This window comes from Rattus norvegicus, chromosome 9, assembly GCF_021556685.1.
Source record: "Rattus norvegicus strain SHRSP/BbbUtx chromosome 9, alternate assembly SHRSP_T2T, whole genome shotgun sequence".
Lineage (NCBI taxonomy): Eukaryota > Metazoa > Chordata > Mammalia > Rodentia > Muridae > Rattus > Rattus norvegicus.
Window position 1 is genome coordinate 36,982,167 of NC_141542.1, and position 22,047 is coordinate 37,004,213.

General features: G+C 42.4%; 1 protein-coding gene across 6 annotated transcripts in view; it reads left to right on the forward strand.

Moving 5' to 3' along the window:
- Positions 1-10,196, forward strand: part of Tfap2b (transcription factor AP-2 beta) — a 29,703-nt gene extending 19,507 nt beyond the window's left edge. For 2 of the 6 annotated variants that reach the window (XM_087565130.1, XM_087565131.1), the window contains 4 exons: positions 2,329-2,470; positions 5,391-5,647; positions 6,667-6,729; positions 7,963-9,926. In XM_087565130.1, the coding sequence (XP_087421256.1) occupies positions 2,329-2,470; positions 5,391-5,647; positions 6,667-6,728 (461 nt within the window). In that variant the 3' untranslated portion in view covers position 6,729; positions 7,963-9,926. 6 annotated transcript variants of the gene reach the window in all.
- The last annotated feature ends 11,851 nt before the right edge of the window (positions 10,197-22,047 follow it).

Here is a 22,047-nt window from a genome sequence, read left to right on the forward strand (position 1 = left end):
AGTTCAAAGGTCTTTTTGCTTAGAAGGGGCCAGAAGTTGCAGGGAAGCAAACACTATATAGGATATCATATTGCTCAACAGGGCTCAGGCCCAGTCTTCAAGTCAGAGCATTCTCTGCTTGAACTCTGCAAGCTGCACTCAAAGCTCCTTGCCTTCCTCTAACTTGACCTCTAAGTGTTACTAGCAAAATGCAGGTGACTGGTGAGGATGCATGTACTTGCTTCCAAGCCTGACCACCTGATCTCTATCCAGGTCCCACAGGTGGAAGGAGAGAGTCTTCCTGGTGTTTTCCCCACTTCTATATACTCAATCCCCAATAAACAAACATAATAAAACTTGAAAAGTGTAGAAAGCATATAGTGTTCATGGGTCTTAATGGTTGTTGTAAAACTCGAGACCATCTTACCTACTTGGACTTGATAAGTTATTGGCACCTTAGTAAGCCCAGCAAATGCTTAAGAGAAAACTGTGGAAGGGGGCTATGAACATGCAGGAAGAGATGAGTTGAAACTTCAAGGCAAATTCATTACTTGTGAATTAAATTGGCATAGTGTCATTAAGAAACTTCTAACTTGCCTGTCAGTTTGGGTTTTGAGATGAAATCTACGGGCTGTGGTAATTAATAACTATGTGGTCTAGAAGAAGAATGTCTACAGTTGAATGTGTAGAGGAGATAGATAAGAAGCACAGCCAGTTGGTTCCCATGGAAGGTGGTGGAGAATTTTCTCTGGATTCTTCCTGTGTGTCCTGTTTTTTAGTGGGCATGGTATTATGACCCTTGTAGGAAGTTGATTCTTGTGGTACAGCATCTTACATCATTTAAATGATGATCATAAAGAGATCAAAGAGTTATTGGTCTTGCATTTTACCACCTTTAAAGCAAAGTTGGTTTGTTTTTGGGTGTTTTTTTTTTTGTTGTTGTTGTTGTTTGTTTTTTTGTTTCTTTGACTCAAACTCTCCCACCAGAGGCCTTAAGTCATCACATTTTCAAATCCTATTTGGCAGCAGTTGAGTCTTCTTACTTAGCATGTGGGTATTTATTTCATTTTGTCTTTAAAAAAAGATTTTACTTATTTATTTTATGTATATGAGTACACCGTAGCTGTCTTCACACATACCAAATAGAGGGAATTGGGTCCCATTACAGATGATTGTGAGCCACCATGTGGTTGCTGAGAATTGAACTCAGGACCTCTGGAAGAGCAGTCAGGGCTCTTAACCACTGAATCATCTCTCCAGTCCTCCGTTTTGCCTTCTAGGGATATATATATATATATATATATATATATATGTATATGTATATATATATATTTGAAAACAGGCAGGTAATCTTAGCATGAGAATAAGACAGAAAAAAGAAACTAGAAATCACACTGAAAGGACAATATTTGCTGTGTGGTTTTTGATACAATGAATCCTTGTAAACACTAGGCTTGATGTCTATTCTTATTATATCTTTAAAAGTAAGTCATTTTCTCTCAGAGTAATGTATTCCTGAGATAATTCAACACACCTATTTTTTTATCGTGTTTGTGATCTTTCCTCAAACCCCCAAGGCTGTGCTTTTGAAAAGGTAATACCATATGCAGAAGGACACGCTATGGACTGTCTAGCATGGCCTGATGTCTGCAGTTCCAGTTCCATTTTTGCCCAGAGGAAAGTCTTTAAGTAGGAGGAGGGTGATGACAGAAAACTCTGGAAGAAAGAAGCCCTGAAAACAGCTAGGAAAAGTGCAGGGCAAATAATTATTTTGCTGCTGCAGACTATAAATATCTTTTTCACAATTTATTAATTTCCACAGCCCATAGATTTCATCTTAAAACCCAAAACACACCCATGTTGCATACAGTTATGGCTACGTAGCAATTTCATATGTAGATTTGTTTACACCAACTAGTTGCAAATATGAGACTGTTTGCCAACAGAACTGTAGAAAGATGGTGGCGACTTTTAAATTTTATTTCAAGCAGGTGCAACTGGTGTTTTAAATAGAAGGGAGGAGTCTGGGTAGTATATCCCCTCCCTCCCACATGTCTAAATTAAATCGTAAGGTGGTTCTTGAATCTAAGTACTTTAGGCTACTTTCCCCCTAAGCCAATGTGAGTTATCTGCAGGAAGCCCCATGTCTCTTGAGAAGGGACAGTGTCTGTTTAGAGCCTGGCCCAGCCAGAGGCTGGTAGAATAAGATTTGTTCTGTTCATTTGAGTTATGGAGTTCATCTTTACGTTGTGGATCTGTCATCTCAGGTTTTACTTTGTTGTATAGTGCCTTGGCCTCAGGTGTTAGCAACCTAGCCTAGCCATTGATTCTCTGCTGCTCTCCTTACAGGGGAAGCGGTTCACTTAGCTCGGGATTTTGGGTATATTTGTGAAACAGAGTTCCCTGCTAAAGCCGTATCTGAGTATTTGAACAGACAGCACACGGACCCCAGTGATCTGCACTCCAGAAAGAATATGCTGCTGGCCACCAAGTGAGTTTCCAAGTCTCTGGGAACTGGTCCAGGACTCCCTCCAGGACCCAGGTCCCAGGAAACTATGCTTGTGAGTGAGTGCTTTGAAAGAGCCTTACCAGGAAACCACCGGCTCGGCTCGTAGGAATCTGTCTGCTCCTCCAGGGTGGGGGTGGGGAGTTCGTGATGGCTGGTGATTTGAGGGGCTATGGGTATATCTCACTCTTCCTCTCCGTTTACAACAAGAGAAGGTAGATTTTTAACAGTTCCCCGAACAGTTCTGGGGTGTCAAGCAGATTTTCTCAATGTCTCTTCCCAAATGCCTAGGTGAATATTTCTTTCTGGGCTTTGCGTCATCCCTTGCCATCAGGGGGACAGCAATATGTGTTCGCTCAGGGTGTCTATATGTCACCCACGCCCATCTCTACCCACAGCTCTAATTACTCCATTTCCAAGGTTGCTGTTTGTCATCTTCCACAGACTTGTAAAATTTACTACAACTCCAGAGGGGAAAACAGTAAATCTCCGGCCAAATTTAGGTCTAGAGCTCATTTGAACATTTACAGTGGGTTTTCTATTTATTTGATTTACTCCTGTCTTTGGCTTCCGTGTCATATTGTTGGTGTTTTATGACTAGCTCAGGCCTGCAGTGGGCGGCGCTGCGTGCACCAGCACGTTTCTCTGTCACAGGCGCGGCCTAAACAGCAGCGTTCATTTATTTAGCGTTCCAGGACGCGGTTTGTTCCGTTGACAGCGTAATTTAAAGAAATATATGGAAGGCTGAAAAATCATTTGCTCAAATTTGTCCAGATGTTTTTGAGACGTGATTGGAATTTGATTGCCCCTTTCCGCAGGGTCAAAAAATATTAATGTCCCAGAACTTTAATTGCTTACAGAGCCTGGCTTGGGCTGTGCAAATTTTTAAATGCTTGAGCTTTAAGTATTTATTCTCTGCATTTCGAAGTTTCCTTTTTTGGCACTTTGGAAATGAGTACAAAGTTAAGATTTCAACCAATGATCAAGACCTGGCTTCACCCCTGTTTTCCAAGGTTTCCCTCCAGATCATCTAGCAGTAGAATAGATTTTTTTTTTTTTGTTGGTTCCCTCCTCTGGTATATGATCTTACGGACCAGTTGTACTTTATAAATGAAGCAGGGGAATCCAGAGAAGAATAAGATAATCAACAAACCAAACTAACATGTCGAAAATAGATAACAAGATCCACAAAAACCTCCTTATTTCTTAAAGGGATGATTTGACGCCCCCCTCCCCCAGTTTGGAAACCTTATGATTTTTAAGACTACTATTCTTTAGCCTGGATTATCAGAATCAACTTGGAAGGAAGACTTTCTCACTAAACCCTTTCCTGTACCCCTAACCCCCACCACACACACTCATTCATCTCTGGACCAATCCCCAAACCCTTCACATCAGAATGATGAAAGGTGGGCGAGTCACTGACAGAGGCTCTATTGGATAAGCACAGTGACTTGGAGGGATATATGCATATATTTCGAATGGAGACCTGAAAAGGTATCTTTATCCACAGGCCTTGGAAATATCAATCTTTCTCAGGTGCTGTCAGTGGGTGGAGAAAGAGAGTTCCTCATTTGGTTTATGACTAGCCCCAGGCAATGTAGCAGCACCCCAGGGAAGAGTGCCCCAAGGGTCTTTCAAACCCAGAAATCTGCCCTGATTACCTGAGAGTCAGGTTACTGGTTGGTTGCTAGGTGCCTGTTCAACCCTTCCTTGACTGTATAGGTCCAGTTTGCTATGCACGTTTGCTTTCCTGCGTATCCCACAAAACCAGAGGCTGGGTGTAGGAAGGTGGTCAGGGGAAGCCTGCCAATCTGAGAAGGCTGTGGCCTCAGAGGATGCTATGCCTTAGTCTGCCAGCATAGCCAAGCCATTTGACCTTCAGGGCTAAACCCCTCCCATTCATTCCCTATATTAAAAATTTCTCAGAGAAGCCCAATCCATACACACGGGGTTCCTAAGGCTAGGAGAGTACTCTAAATTGTAGGTGCCTTGAGGAAATTAAAACCTTCAACAAATAAAAATCTATCATCCCCAGTGTTTTAACCATTTACCTCTAAGTTTTATTTAAACGATGAGGAAATCCTTTTATATTGACAACAATCCTGTTACACAAAGATTTTTAGTAGCTCACATATGCAAAAAGAGGGTCACTTTTTTTCCTTTTTTAAAGAAGGGAAGAGATATTTCTTCCAAAGTGCTGCAGGTAGAAGGGTTTTACTTGGAATGGAATCAGCATTCTCTCCTAGAATAAACAGGTTTTTGCCCTGGGCCATGCAAGGCTACAGCAATCTGCTTCTATGCCAGGGACAGGCTTGTGGCTGAGGGGCTTAAATCTTTCAGTGTGTGTGTGTGTGTGTGTGTGTGTGTGTGTGTGTGTGTGTGTGTGAGAGACAGAGACAGAGAGAGAGAGAGAGAGAGAGAGAGAGAGAGAGACAGAGAGAGAGAGACAGAGAGAGACAGAGACAGAGAGAGACAGAGACAGAGACAGAGACAGAGATATCTAGTGGTTGGAAAGGCAGGCGGGAAAAGGGAAAATAATTCTTCAAAAGTGCCAGGTTTTAGAAACCATTGACTATTCAAAATCAAAAGCTAAACTGCCTAGCGAATTTCCTAAACCAGAATACAGGTGGTCCCGGAACAGAGAGGGGGAAATTGGTAGGGGTGGGAGTGGGGGTGTGGAGGGGGTGGGGTGGTGGGAGGCGTGCATTCCTACTCTCACTGAGTTCCTTCTAGTCCCAGCTGCTGGGTGAGGGAGCGCCCTGGGGGAAAGAAACCGAGCGGAATCGCGGAGGGTAGCCTTGCTCAGACCTAAAGCCTCAGGGCTCGTGTGAGTGTCTGGTTTTCTAGGCGAGCGACTAGAACTCTGAGGGTGCTTTTGTCTTTTTCCCTCACCCTTCCGCAGGCAACTTTGTAAAGAATTTACGGATCTGCTGGCTCAGGACCGGACACCGATCGGAAACAGCCGGCCCAGCCCCATCCTGGAGCCGGGCATCCAAAGCTGTCTCACGCACTTCAGTCTCATCACGCACGGCTTCGGTGCCCCGGCCATTTGCGCTGCGCTCACCGCCCTGCAGAACTATCTCACCGAGGCTCTCAAAGGCATGGACAAGATGTTCTTGAACAACACCACTAACAGGCACACGTCTGGGGAAGGCCCAGGTAGTAAAACTGGCGACAAGGAGGAGAAACACAGGAAATGAAAAAAAATTAAAGAGAAGGAAAATGTTTTAAATACAAAAGGAAAACAGAAAAAAAATAAATTTAGCTTTAACATATTGGATTGGCTTTGGAAGAATTATATTAGGTAGAATACACATACAATCAAAATTTTAAAAGAAAGCTAAATAACTTAAAAAAAAAAACTGAGGCGTACAACGGAGCAACAAACCAGCTCTCGGTGTCTATTTCAAGATACACGTGGAGACAACCGTCCGGATTTTCCACTTCGGTTCTTTCGAGTTTAGTAATACAGATAATAAAAGAAAACTATGATCCCCCTTTTGGAAAATAAACGTGAGACTAAACATGAGAACACGCTAACTTATTGGAAGAAAATTGGAGAAACGTTGGTGTCAATGCTTTTGAGAGCTGGTTGACTGAGACGCACGAACTTTTAAAGTTTTAATTTTAATTTTTTTTTCTTAAGGAAACTCGCACTCCGCGCCCTCCATTTCTCCTCAATCTCCTCACTGTTGCCTCCCTTTCTCCCCCTCCTCACAGCAGGACGGGGAACCTGCTGGGTGATCACCAGTGTGATTAGCCTCTCCGACTTTAGCCCCTTTGGTATCCAGACCTCGCCCTGCGTTCCTTACAGCCCTGTGCCCAAGTCCCCACCTCCCCGCCACCCCCCGGCCCCGGTGTGTTTAATTAGGGAGGCCAGGGGTGGGGGTGGGGGACAGGCGGAGGCTCGAGCTTTTGATCCAGTCTTGAGAGCCGAGGCTCCCGCGGCAGAGGAAACCGATAAGTTGATTCATCATGGTTCCTTTCAGAAAGATGTTACTAGTTCCCAGACGTGACAGCACCTGTTCACAGAGAATATTGCATTTGTTATACTTGTGTCATCTAGAAATATAGTTTAAAAAAAAGAAAAGAAAGAAAAAACAAAACATGAAAACTTTGATTAGTATGTAATTCCTTCGGAGGGGTATGTACCATTTACTCTCTTCTGTTTCCCAAAGCTTTACCCGCATGGTTTATGAGCTTCTTCAAAGAAGACTTGGGCTTCCTACACAATCTATAAGGTACTGAGAAAAAAAAAAAAAAACGATCCTTTTAAAGTTAAAGCCTCCGTGTCAGATTCGGCAGGTTTTACTTCTTTAAAGAAGCTCAAAGAGAATCATTTAGGAAATGGCCAGTGTTGGGGAGCAGCATTGAATTTCTTGCTAAGGCACCTCAACGGGGGAAATTCCAGCAGGGGCGGGGCATGGCAAAAAGCATTTTAAGGGTGGTCGAGTCAGGAAGGCATCTTGCTTGGGAACCTATATTCTAATGGTATTGTCTTAACTGAAAAAAAAAATGAATTCCATGTCCTCGGACTCTTTGGGGACCGATGTTCTAATGGGGAAAGACGCAGTTCTGCTGACGTAATTGGGGAAGACAGTCGTCAAACTACCATGACTCTGCTTTATGAATGAAACAGTTTTCCTTCTCAGACACACAGTTGTTTTGGTGTCTAGTTTGGTGCACAAAATGATGTATACACACACACACACACACACACACCATAAAGCACAGAGCGAAGGAACGAGCTTGTATTTCAGCTTTGAATTCATGTCCAGATACATTGAGAATATTCCCAATGGATAAAGTTCCATGCTTTTAATGTATCTCTCTTCTCTTAGTCCAACATTTCACTATGCCCCGTCTTAATATTACCATGAAGTAAAGCCTGCACCTTTAACAAGATCAAGGAATAGAGTATTTGATTGGTGCACACATTTAGTTTGGGTACACGTGGTTCTTTTACAACCACCTGGACGGGAATCTTTACAAAAGCCATTGGGATAAACATTCACATGTTTTCTGTGATTTACAGACAATCTCTTCCCCCCAATAATCTGGACTCTCTCTCAGTCTTCCTATTCTTTTCCAATCCATTTTGTAGCAAGGGAAGGGGTTTCAGTTTTAGGGACCCTCTGGGGGCTTTGCTCAAAGGATTTTATTTGAGGAAAAGGAAAGTGAGTGGGTTTGAGATCCAGGAAGGTTGTAAACAAAAATAGAGGTCAGGCAACATCTCCTTTCCTGTCTCTAACTGCTGCTGAGTCCGGTAGGTTTTCAGGACACAGCCTCAGGCAAGCTGAAAGGAGTAGAAAGGGCAGGAAAGAAGGCATTGTGCGAATTATTGACTCACATCTTTCCTCAGTTTAGAAGCCCACCCCTTTTGTCCGAGAGCCTGGACGCTTGCATTAGTTGAATTCTGATTGCACAAGGCCAGCAGAAAACACATTGAAAAACATCGTCTCCTTTCCTTGCAGGGCAACGCGCCCCACGCGTGTGACATCGAGAGACGCGATGGATGCGCCTTGCTCTTACTGTGCAGGTCCTGAGAACATGTGGGCCACTGAAGCCCAGTGGTGTTGAGGACATAGAATCAGCAGCTGCTGGGGGCTCAAGCCGCACAGTCCCTTCTTGCTCTCGGCCTCACCCTAAGGGCTAAGGCAACTGAGAAAGGCTGGTTCCCGAGTAGGTAAAAGGGCGGCGCCCCACTGGCTGCTGGGGGGAGGGATCCCAGAGCTCCGTCGGTAAAACCCCTTTGCCGCAAGCGGTCACTCCCGGCCGGCCCTACTCTTAGAGAGGCTGTAGTTTGGAAAAGTCCAAGGACTTTGAAACTTTCATGTATTCTTTATTGCCAGGAAGGAAACTGTCCCCACCCTAACTCTCCTGAAGTGTGGACATGAATAAGAACTGTCATTCTAGGGTAGGTAGACTCCCTTAGACGCCCTGGTGTCCACCGGAGCATCGCGAAGGTGCGGCTAGATAGACCGGGTTTGAGCCCCCTCCCCCACCTCCGGTGTTGTCTTCTGTTTCTGTCTTTTTTTCTCTCGCCCTCTTTCACTTCGGACCTTCCGCCCCATGCTGTCTTTAGCTAAGCCGGCTACATTTATCTGATAATTGAGTTATTAAAAGATTTGTTTTTTTGGGGGGGTGTTTAAATCAATAAACAGTAGGATTAACACAAGAGTTTGCCTTTTAAGTCAAGGAAAACGTTTAAGGCCAGACCCTTTGAGTTTTGTTTTCAAACCAAACAGGTGAGTTATAGCCCCATCTTCTCCCCTGCACTCAGTAGACGCCTTATCTAGGCCCTCAACCCCTTCCCGCCACGCCCCCACTAAATGCTGGGTTCCAAAACCAAGTAACTAAAGACTGAAGAGTAAGCCTGTAAGTACTGGAGTTCTCTCTAGGCTCTTTTAGCCCCTTCTTTTTGAATGAAACATTCTCCTACTTGTATTCTGGGTCTCATGGAGTTTGTTCCTAGTGAGGATTCCCTCTCCAGAGACCTTTAACTTTTAACTTCCAACCCAACTAGGAGGTAACTTTCTTTTCTTCCTTTCCCCGACTTACCTTGCAAGCGCCCACCTGCCTCTTACTTATTCCCGCAACCCTATCTACCTCTTCACCGCTAGCTTTCTCCAACCCTATATAAAGAGCTCAACGGGCTTTCAAAAAATCCGACTTCTGTTGGCATTGCCCAAGGAACTTTCTCTTAAGCAATTATTTCATATCCTATGGAAGCTGGTCGAATGGAAAACCCCAACACCCCAACTTTTCTACACACTTCCTTTATGGTTACAAGATCCATCCCTAGTTAGTGTATTGATAGAAAAGTTGTCACCATACCTGATATCCTGTACGTGTAATACATTCTGTGGGAAGAAAATGATGACCTTAGACCATCAGACACTGCCTCAAGAGTTCTGAGAAACAAGAGCTCCCCTCCTTTAGTGATGTATATTAAATTATTGACAAAAGAAAAAAAGTATTGGAATTTCTTTTCTTAAAAAAAAACGGAGTGAACACCATTTCTTCTTTAAATACAGACATTGATTCTCCTTTTGAGTTGGCCTCTAATTCAGTAATATTGTTTTTACCACCCAGTCAAGAGGTACCAACTGCCTCTTCCTGAGAGCACTCTGGAGGGTATCCGTGTTAAGTTTGTATATATTTATTTATGCTTAATTTAATGGGAATGTGTAAATATTATGAGCAAGTAGTTTGGGATTATTTATCTGTGAATCTATACCTCTGTGAATGGGTGGTTAAAAAAAAAAACAAAAAAAAAACCACACAAAAAAAAAAAAAAACAAAAAAACGCTTGACCCTAGCTAGAATCCTATCCGAATTTTTCTGTTCTTTATAGACAAGCTGTTATGGTATTGGGTAGAAATTGGTTTGTTGTCCAGTGTTAATCTGATTTACATAAATAAAAAATTGTTGTGTTCTTGTTGTGTTCTCCTCTTTAGTTCCTTAAACAAGGACATTGTATCATTCTACAGACAGAAAAGAGATATAGCAAAAGGCTTTCTTCTTTTTGCACCCTCCCCTCACTGAAGTACATACAGTGTTTTTGTTACAAAGAAATACAATAAATTTTGCTTATCAGAAAAATGAACACTTTAGTTTCTAGTAGGAGGTGCTTTTTTTTTACTTTTAAAATTTCAAATGGATACTAGTCCCAATCATATTTGTAATAAAAGTTCATATTAACTACATCTTATTGTTTGTTTTACCCTTAAAAGAAAAAAAAAGACGTGTTATATTTACTTCCTGAGTGACTAAGATGCTGAGTCCTAGTTCAAGATGCTTACTGTGGGTGGTGAATGGGCTAGGTGACCCCAGGTATTGTTGCAAAACTGGGTGATGGCTCCTGCCCTTGGGGGTAGGGTGAGGGTGGAGGGGTGTTTAAGTGGTTCATTTCAGGATGGAATCTCTTCTTTGCTTCCTCAGTAAGGGTCTCTGGAAATAAATGATGAAAATGCTCCCTTGGCCAAAGAAGAGGATAGAATTGTGGTTCACGCTTAGGATGCTGTTTCTTATCTGGGTTCTGAGGAGGCTAGCTTTTCTCGCTTGGGTTAATGGACACTAGCTTAACCCCCTAAGCTCCAATGACTGAATGTCTCAATCTGTATTTTGTCCCAAGGTGGGAATATCTTCCTGGAGGCCAGGAAAGCAAGGTCCTTCAAGATATTTTGCAGTTTGTATGAGACACTGCGTCTCTTGGAGCATCACGGGCTTTATCTGTCTTTTCCTATGCCTCCATTGCCTAATATAATCATAAAAAGCAGAAATAACATCCAGTACATAATAGAGAAATGGTACATCCTGAGCTCAGATTATGCAAGAGTATGTAACATATAGTTGGTGCTTGAGTAATTAATAGTACGCCTCTCATAAAATTTCTGTTTTTCAAAGGAGTCTTGTCCATTTAGAGTCTCCTGTAGAGAAAAACAGAAGAGCTGGAAGAATCAGTTTTATGCGAGTCTTTCTAGTTCTAGGATTCTGTATTAATTTAAAGGGAGGAGAGTTTTTATGGCTAGAACTGTAAACAGTGGACTCAAAAATAAAATAAAATAAAAGGAGAAGGAAAGGGGAAGGAAGAAAGAACCCAAACAAAGCAAAACAAAACAGAAGAAGTTCCACAGGAAGTGTCATTATGAGGGTGTGTGATCTATATAGCTTAAAAGAACACTTTAGTTTTCTTTAGTGCTTTAGTCTCTTGCTCAGATGTGTTAGCATTGGACTTCCCTTTCATTTGCTTAACAGAGTGTAGAGCAGGTTAGCACTGGGCAGAGAGAGGGAGAGAGAGAGAGAGAGGGAGAGAGAGAGAGAGAGAGAGAGAGAGAGAGAGAGAGAGAGAGAGAGAGAGAGTTGTGTTGTGGGTAATTTTACTGTATGGTGAGTTCCTACAGCAAGGGATGCAACAGCCTTGGATAAAGAGAAAACTGAACTATTACCCTGCAGGCAAACTCTGGACCAGCATGACTCGCCCACTAGTTTTTGGTAAGAAGTCAATGACTCGTGTAAGCCAAACTCCAGATCTAGAGAGACTATAACTGTGGGGCAAGAAATGGAGGGTGCAGGATGTGCGGGGAGAAGGAATGGTTGGGAGCTGCAACCATCACTATGATACAAGACCATAGAAGACCTTAGGAAAGCAGAGCTCGTGGGATTGACCTTGCCCGCCTCCCAGAGCTGGAGTCCTTGCCCTCTCTGTGTGCCTGAAGCTCACCAGAGCAGCCACAAAACTTACCTTGCCTCCTCTAACCTATCACTGGCTTAAGGTCCTCATTAAGATAGAAGTTTTACGGTTTAGAAATGTAAAGTTCTTTCCTTTTCCTTATTTGAAAACAACTGGTCCCCTGTCCATCCCCCGCGGAATGGGGGTGGGGATGCTGAGGGGGACCACCAGGCTGTTGATGGTCCTGTAGGTCTTCTCCTTTGCAAGAAGGTCCGTTACAGCTTCCAGACAAGACACCCTAGCTTGCCTTGGTTGTCTGCCTTGTTGAAGACTCAGAAATTAAACGTGCAACGCACAAGTCCATTAATTTTAGCTTCCCATTAATCTATTTATAACGGAGCCGGCAGAGCTCTATAAATACGGTCCTATAAAATTGAAGTCTTTCCCATAAATCTTCCAAGTTGTTTATTTACATGTATTTCCTGGCCTTTTAATGGGTCCTCCTGTAAACTCAGGGAAGACGCTAGCCTACCCCACCCAGGACCGTATGTGCGCTCTCCCCTCTCACTTCTCCCTGATCCCTCAAGGAGTTTGACGCAGATCGGGTGGAGGGTAGGGTAGGACTCAGAGGGTGAGATTCATTTTTTTCTCCGTGATTTTGTTTCTTAGTTTCTACCCAAAACTCTCTCTCTTTCTACTCCCTATCACAAGCCTCATGTTGATTTATATCGTCATAAACAGCATTCTTGCAACTGTATTTCCTCTCATAGCTTGGGGTGAGCTTCTTTTTCACGTCCCTGGCAGCCACTACTTTAAAATCGGGCCTCATAAATAACCTGAAGGGCTCGCTCAAGATGAGATCCGTCAAATGTCTTTCGGCATCCACTTTTCTAGTTTGGGTTTCTTCATGGCTCTCCCCAAGGTCACTGGTTGGTGCAGCCCAATTGACTTCTCCCCCGGGTTAGCCTACTCGCCACCCTAACCAGAACTGCTCAATTTAGAGACTGGGTACGGAAGAAGTAATGGGTCCCCAGAAGCGGCTTGCAGGCGCGTGCACTGCGCGCGCGCTCCTCAGCTTGCGTGTAGCCAGCGGACCAGACTCCCGCAGCCCACATCTGTGAGCATTCTTTTGGATGTCTGACTGGGTGTCACGGGCGCGCCCGCCTGCCCTTGCACGCGCACGAACGCCGCAGCGCTCTAGGGCGGATCCCCAGCAGCCACAGCCAGGCTGGCCCGGTGCCTCTGCCAGGGCTTCTCCTGCGCGCCACTTGGGGATCTAGTGTTGCAAACTGCTGCCACGTGGGCAGCACCCCTATAGGATTCCTCCCCCTCCCCGTTTCTTTCTTTCCATCCCCCCCCCCCCCCATCAGAGCTTCTAATCCGGATCGAGGGAGTAGTTTTGTCACAGAACTTTAACGTATTTGACTCTGGTCCCAAGCGATCACCACCTACTTGTTCTGGGCCTATTGGTACATGTTTCTTCTCCGAAGGGCATACTGGAGCTGACTCTAGCCAGAGGAGCGGGGAGGTCGTGGGACGGAACAGTTACACCTGCTGCCCAGAGAGGCCTCTGCATAAAATCACTCTTTAAATTTTAGAAAAAGCCTCATAATGGCTGAAGGCCCTTACCAAAGCGTGACCTGCCCAGGCCCACCAGTTAACGTCCCAGGCGTGCCTGCTTTCAGATATTAGCAAACACTGCAAGGATGTGGTTGTCAGATGTCATTAACCAAGTCGTGCTCAGCGGCCATTTGATTAAGAGGGAGGAGGAAATAGAAAGGTGGTGGCGACGGTGGGATGTCAGGATTTTTCTACTTGAGTAGACAAATGTCCCAAGTGGTGTGTGTGAGTGAAAACAAACTGGCATGTGAGCGGTGGGGTACAGAGAGGTGGGGACAGGACGTTCTCTGGGACTGCAAAGAGAATCACACTTTTAGGATGGAAACTCCCCCAACTTGGTCTTACTACAGAGACTGGTATGTATCATCAAGCCCGGATAAGCTGGACTCTGACATCCCAACCTTCAATTATCACCTTAGAGCACAAAAGGGCTGATAGCTATTCAGGTGGGCAGACTGTAACCTGTAATCGAATTTCTAAGGAAGTGGAATACACAGGGCGTATTTAAAAAAGAAAAAAAAAAACCTTGTAAATTGCTTTTTCCTTGCAGGTAGAAGTATAATGTCTGAGGAGCTGGTTCAAGAATGAGGGGACCCAAGCCAAAAAGAGCAAGCATCAAACCAAACCAAACTTCAGTCCTCCTTGGGCTGTCCCCTCAAACAAATGACAAAGAAACTTTGTGTGTGTGTGTGACTGTGCTAACTGGGAGACTAAAGTATCAAGCTTTGACTAGGATGAACTGGGTATAAATATTATCCCTGACAGGTGGTTTTGCCAGGTGACGAGATGAGAGACATGCCTTGGGGACTGCAGTTCAGGTGGGGACTACAGCTGCATGCAACACATGAGCTCAGGCTTGAACCTGCAGATCCCGAGTAAACATGTAAACATCGAGTAGACACAACAAAGCAACATTTACCCAAGTCAATTTTCTTTGTCCTGATAGGGCCATGTGTTAAAGCTCTTGTTTTTGTTTTCTCCTTCTTCCTGCTTCTCTTCGTCTCATCTATCTATCTATCTATCTATCTATCTATCTATCTATCTATCTATCTATCTATCTACCCATCTATCTATCTATTTATATTTTGTTTGAGATGGGGTATCCCTGGCTGTCCTGGAACTCTCTATGGAGACCAAGTTGGCCTTGAACTCAGATCTGCCGGCCTCTACCCACTCCATGTTTAAATGTCTTATACTTTAACCCTCTTCCTTTGTGGGTGGAAGTCTTGTAGTTATGGATTCTTAAAGACCGGGTACTTTCAAGGATGAAGCAGATTCAAGGCTGCCTTTGCTGGGTCATACATTTTCCCCACTTTTTAGGGATGCAGGATAAAGAGCCACAGGCACAAGCCCAGCTAACGAAATTGGCTCACTGGTGAGTCACTTGCTTTTGTATTCTATTCAAATATTCTTTTCTTTTTGAATGATAGGGGCCAGTCAAGACAACAGAGCTACATAATCTGAAGAAGGATCAAACTGATCTGCCTCCTTGTGACCTTTTACCCTTCCTTCAATTCTCAATACTGAACATCTGTGTTTCGTGGCCAGTGTCTGAAAGTAATAAAGACAATTAGAGCATTTCATTTTTTTTTCTTGGCAAGGGGTTGGGTACTAGTGCAGAGGTTAAATATCTGTGGATGACACAGCTTTGTAGGCAGAATCTAGAGGAGTACCATCCACTGAGACTTCCCCTTTTCAGGCCCCAGGAATAGAAAGAAGAATGCAAACCGCAAGCAGTTATGTTGCTCCTTTCCCTGTTTTTATTAGTTGGTGGTGGTTATTGATCTTAAAAAGATTCATTTGTTACTTCTCTATCAGGGAAAGAAGAGAAGACAGCATCTAGCCTTTTCCTGGCCAGTTTTGAGTTTAATTCCCAAGCCCCTAAAGAACTTCTTACTTTCATAACAACTTCATGAGATACACATCTCTTTCTTCATTCTCAACACAACCCCAAAGCAAAGCAATGTTAACTCCCTGGACAATATATATTCACCCACCACATGCTAATCGATTTATTGATATGGATTTAACTGTTCAGTATATAAAACTGAAAAGTCCACCAATCTTGAGCCAATTTGAAAGGGTCAAAGATCTGAAAGAATGAGATATTCCAGAGATAACCAATTAGAGAAATTTATGTCCAAAAACAAATGTTGAGACTGAAAAAGTCCCACATTTTCTCAGTACATGTTGTCCTTACGGCACTCAGCTGTGTTCTTTTGATGATCCAAAGCTTGCTTCTTGAAAAGGGCAACAATGGTCTGATCGTCACGGAGCCAAGCTGCTCCGTTAGGAAAGAATGGCACTACTTAACAGTTTAAAAGCTCACAGGTGCAGCCGAAACATGACAAAATATCTGTGGCTGTAGTTATAAGTCTTTAGAATCTCACTTGCAGGGAGCCGTCTTTTCTAATGAAGGACATTTGAAACAGTCACCTTAATTTGTAGAAGTGGGCGTGTCCAAGAGTCAGAGCCTGGAGCCTGGAAATGAGCACTGAGTTTTCCTATCACCTGGATACTGGATGGTCCCGTCGCTCTGCTCTGCGTGTTGCCACTCTAATGTGTACACAAAAACAAGCATTTGCAGTTGAATAGTCCAATGGTTCTATTTCTAATCACATATGCGCATAAGCACACAAAAGAGACTGTTTTCACTCCTCATTTCCTCTTGATGTTAGACATGTGTTGGGAATTTTGGACTTCTGACTTCTCCAGATCATATTTGTGACTTTGTTCTTACACATGGAGATTAGGAACCTACAAGGTGATAACTAGGTTATTCTTCCTCTCTCCCCCCCACCCTGTTAATAACTCTGTCCTTCCTTTCCTCTCCCCCATTGACTATCCCTCCCACCCCCACCCCCCCAGCATTCTGTCAAGCAATAGGCTGTAAAATAGTTATCCAGACCAGCAGCCAGGCAAGTGCCGTTTGAGAGTAATTTCTGCCCCAAGCATTTAGCCCAGGGCAAAGCAAGCGTGCTCTCTAACTGATCAACCTGGATATTTCATTATTCATTAATTTACTGTTTAACCAAATCCCACTCATTATCAGAGGCAACGCTTGGCAGAGCCCAGTGAACAGTAGCAGTTGGTGTCAGGCGTGGAGAATTGGCCCATTTGATCCTAGGCTGTTTTATTATTCAACACCACTGACTGAGAAAAAGGTCCATGAATAATAAAGAACCGAAGCGTGTTTGAACTGAGAAGCATGACACAGCCTTACAAAACAGCAGTTAGAAAATTAAAGGCAAGGTGGCCCAGACTTTGCATTTTTTATCTTGGCTGTGGGCACAGACATTTATAGCCCTACATTGTTTTCAATTATTTTTTTTTTTTTAGGTCTTTAAGACAGAGGCATTTGTTTCAATGGCACCCTTTCAAAACAGGCCATTGAAGAACTCAGGAGCAAACTTACACAGCAAGAAACAAACATGCCTCCAGATGGGAACTTGAAAACATAATTTCTAACCTTATAATCAGCTAGGTCCTTTGTGGCCCTTTTCAGCTATGGGGAAGATGAGGATGATTTTAAGTCTCTTTTGGACCTGCCATCCTCCATATCCTGGGTTGGTTTAATAAAATAATCCACGATGCCAATCAAGTGCTATATATTGCTTTCCAGTTTCCTGAAAACTCTGGGTCTAAAGGTACCTGATCATACGAAGAACATAAAAAGGATTTATGAAGACATAGATGATGCTTACTATCTGATTGATTTAGAAAGGGCCTATGAAGAGATATGTGGGAAGAGGAAGAAGTGTACAGTCTTGCAATGGCACCTCTTCTGAGTTTATTTGGGTAAGCATGGCCAGGAATCCCCTTGGGCTTTGGTTAACCTGTAAAGTGTGGTTGAATATGCTTACCAGACACTTTTTTGGGGGGAGCTTGAAATTATGTGATCTTTAAGACTGACTGAAATTTCCTTGACATTTGTCTTTGTGTCGTTTTAAATCCACCATTTAAACTTGAATACAGAACTAAGTCTAACCCAGCAATGTAAACAATATCTTTTATGGTGCCTTCTTCTGCCTAGCAACATGTTCTTTTATATACATATAGCTTATCCAAGAAGAGGAATAATGCACACGAACTGCAACTATTTTTTTTTCCAGATGAACCACAGCAGTGTAGGGGAAAGTTTCTGGGACTAGTAAATCCAGAGTCAAATATATGTAATGTGACAAGATTCTGCATAATGTACCCTCGTTGAGTGGTGTCACCTCTAAGATAAGTTATATTGACACATAAAAGTCCTATCTAAAAGAAGAAGGTGGTCAGATCAAGCTTCAAGTGACTTTTATTTATTATTTTTATTTATTTGTTTGTGGTGATGTTCAAACCTAGGACCCACACACGAGCTTCAGCATCTAGCCCCATTTTCAACCTCATTTGCAGTGAAGATGAATGCTGGCATCTGTGAACAAGGCTTGGAAATGCTACGGAGATGCTCAACTTCTTCTTAACCTAGTACATTTTCTTATTTGCCTCGAGTGCATCTGGAACTATTGCTAATGCATTGACTTGAACTTTCCCATGGAAAGCATTTATTTAATACTATCCAGCCTGACCTCTTAATTTTACATATAAGTGGGGAAAAGCATGTCTAATCTCATGCACATTACTCCTGGCAGAACTGCAATTAGAGTTTGGCTCTGTGTTAGTTCCTTGTATCCTTGATGTGTCAAAACACTGACAAAAACAACTTAAGACTGGACTGGTTGAACTCTCAGTTGCATCATGATGGGGACTTCACGGTAGGAGGAACTTGGGGCACCTGGTCACATTGCAGTCCAATGAAGGCCAAAACTTACTTTACTTTCTTTTATTACTGGGTCAAGACCTCAGCCCACAGCTAAGGTGATCTTCCCATATCAATTAAACTACAAAATCTCTTAGAGATTTGCCCAGAAGCTTCTCTTGTACCTGATTCTACATCCTGTCAAGTTGACATTCTATGTTAACTATCACCGACTTTTAAGTGTTCCTTTCTTTATAGTAGATCTTAGGCTTGAATTAGATTTTAGAGAGAGGGGTCAGTTTTTTAAAAAGGTTTACTTATTTTTATTTTTTATTTTATTTTTTAAATATTTATTTATTTATTATATATGAGTAGTACACTGTCTCTGTCTTCAGACACCAGAAGAGGGCATCAGATCTCATTACAGATGGTTGTGAGCCACCACGTGGTTGCTGGGATTTGAACTCAGGACCTCTGGACCTCTGGAAGAGCAGTCGGTGCTCTTAACCAGTGAGCCATCTCTCCAGCCCACTTATTTTTATTTACATTGATCTTCTATCTGTATGTCTGTGAGAGGGTGTAAGGTGCCTTGGAGCTGGAATTATAGACAGTTGTGAGCTGATATGTGGGTTCTGGGCATTGAACCCAGGTCCTGAGTCACCTCTCCATTTCAGTAGTTTTAAAGGATGAAATTTTAATTCTGATCTCAGAGATCAGGATAGCAGAATACAAGGCAAGAGTAGCAGTACCACAGTTTTGGGTGTTAGGCAGAAGGTGATGAGAACTGTGAGATTGGAAGGGTCAAGGTAATACAACGAAAGCATTGTTGTTGCCCTCCCTAATGTTAAAGGCTATTTATTTTGTTATTTAGTGTCTTAGTCAGGGTTCTCTAGAGTCATAGAAGTTATGACTTATCCCAACAATGATCAGCAGCAGCTGTGAATGGAAGTTTAAGGATCTAGCAGTGCCTCAGTCTTACAAGGCAGACAGGCAGGCGAAAAAGAGAGACTCTTCCTTCTTCCAATGTCCTTACGTAAATCTCCAGCAGAAGGTGTGTCCCATATTAAAGGTGTGTACCACCATGCCTGAATCTGTGGCTTGCTTTGTCCCAGGTGAGCTTGAACTTGGAGATCTCCTTGCCTTAAGCTCCTGGGATTCATACCCACTTTGCCTCAAGATCTCCATATTAAGATCCAGGTCAGAAACTTGTATCTCCCAGCCTCAAAATCAGGATCACAGGTGAGCCCTCCAATTCTGGATTGTAGTTCATTCCAGATAGTCAAGTTGACAACCAGGAATAGCCACTATATTTAGTTACTATTAGAAATAAAAGATGGCCTAGTGTAGATGTCCCTAGTTCAATTCCCAGCACCCATATGGTGGATCACAACCATCTATAATGGTGTCTGAAAAGATTTATTATTCTTAGAAAGAAATAAAAGAAAAGATATGATGGCACTGTGAGTATGCTAGAAACTTAAGTAAATATAAGGCCTTGAATTCTCAGATCATAAGCACCATTCTGAAACTCCACACTCCTGGATATGGCTATGAGAATTCCAAAAGTACAGAAGATTAAATAGCATCATAAAGTCCATCCACTTGGGAGCCACAAAACCTGAGTCTTCTTTCAATTTCAACTTTGATCCAGATTGAGATATCAAATCTTTTCCTAAAGTGTAGTGTGATCTAGACTCTTAAGATAATCTAATGCTACTTTAAGTTCTTGAAATTTAGAACTTTAAAGGTCAGAAAGGTTGGTTCTCACAGTCTCTGGAATAAGAGTCACTCTTCAGAAAAGTTTTTGGCATAAAAAAAAAAAAGACCCAAAACCAACCAACCAAACACACAACCAACCAACCAAACACATAAACAACAAACAAACAAAACAAACAACGAACTAACCAAACAAAAACCAAGCATATTTTTAGGTCTCAGTGATGTCAAAAAGCAAATAAATCTGGTATAAATATTGCCCCATTCAAGGAAATTTTCCTTTCTACCTTCTTTACCTCCTGGTGCAATTATTTATTCAACTTTTCTACCCATAGTATCTGAACATTGTCTACCCCCTTGGGAGGGTTTTGAAAAATACTAGTATTCAAGTCCTGTTCTATGATTTATTTGATCTGAGACCCAAGGATTGTTTCAAAAAATTCCCTGGTGATTCCCCTCAACAACGAAGATAGCAAAAATAACACTTTATGTTCTGAGAGTATTTTATCCCATGTCTCCCATGTTCTGTGTTTCTGTAATTCTATACAAGTTTATCTCTACAGGTATTTCATACTATAAGCTTGAATGATAAAGATTATGTATTAACCCACATAAAATATTGCACAGACGAATTGCTTGTCTATTTAATAAAGTTGGTCTGCCTCAAATTCTTGAAGTTACTGAAGTCTGGAATACAGACATATTCTAGGAAACAAGTGTTTTACTCCTGAAAGGAAGAATATTATTCCAGTACTTGCAGTTATTTTCTCTCTCTCTCTCTGTCTCTCTTCTCCCTCCCACCCATTTTTCTACCCCCTTTCCATTTTTCCTTCCTTCTTCCCTTCCTCTCTCTTCTTCCCTCCCTCCCTCCTTCCCTCCCTCCCTCCCTTCCTTCCTTCCTTCCTTCCTTCCTTCCTTCCTTCCTTCCTTCCTATCTACCTTTATTTTTTTGACACATGGTTTCTTTGTGTAGCTAGTCCTGGTTGTCCTGGAACTAGCTCTGTGTCCTCTAGTGATGCCCCTGCCTCTGTGTCTCTAGGCACTACCACCAGGCTTGGTATTTGCAGTTGAAGTCAGGACGATCTGTTAGTTTACTAAAAGGCTTCAGAAAGGAACTACGATAGTCTCTAGCCTTTCTGCCCCCATTCTAGGCTTTTGACTCCATCCTGGATTTCTAGGTGAGGTTTGCACATTCTATTTTGTTCTGTCCCCTTGGTCATTATTGAATTTTATTGCTGTTGATATAGGGCCTCCCCACTATGTTGACTGTCCAGGAACTCTTTGGGTAGCCCAGAATGGCCTCACAGTTGAAGAAATCTGCCTGTCTCAGCCTCCAAAGTGCTAAGATTAAAGGAAAATGCCACCACAGTTGATAAGAAAATTTTATTTAAACTTTACTTAGTGACTTAAAAAACAACTCTTAAAAGGACTGAAATCTAATTTTTTTCTATGCATTTCTAGCATATGCTATGGTTTTAATTTCTAACTCTGTGGGTAAGTAAAATGAAAAAAGCATTTACAGGTTTCTTCAATTTCGCTCACCCTAGTTTTCTAGGACACAGTACCTTCTTCAGTTAAGAATGAACTTGAAATGGGTACCTGCATATGCATCATCAACACTTCCAACAACAAGGGGAGTTATCAGTCAAAGAGAAAATAATTATATTTCCATTCTGCTTTTTTGACATGCAATTTGAATTTGGAACTTGAAGAAAAAAAATCTGCTTTTATTTTTACAATAAACCTGACATGCCAGGTGAGTGTAAGAGTATCCCTCTTGATTTTATAGACAGGAAAAACCTGAAAATTGAAAATTGGACCTCAGTTTCAACTTGTGAGATTGTGGCAGAGCTGACCTTTTTTTTTCTTTTTTTTTTTTTTAAATTCCAAGCTAAGCCGTTGTTTTGAGACCGGGTTTTTCTGTGTAGCCCTGGCTGTCCTAGAACTCACTCTGTAGACCAGGTTGGACTTCAATTCAGAGATTTGCTTGGCTCTGCCTTCAGAGTTCCTGGATTAAAGGCATGTGCCACCATCACCCAGCCAAAGTCACTGTACTTATATTTTGGATGTAAACACATTCTATACATATCACACAAATATGCACATATTGTTTTTTTCAGAGTACTTGAAAAAATCAAAAGCAGGATGAACACATCAACATGTTAATAGTTTGTTAATCTGTAATCTGTATTATCTACACAAAAATATGCATTCATTTGTGAGAAAATTAAACCATAGAGTACTGGAAAGATATGCAGCTTTTCTTTTTAAAGTATAAAAAATAAAGTCCATTTCAATAATTAAGGACCC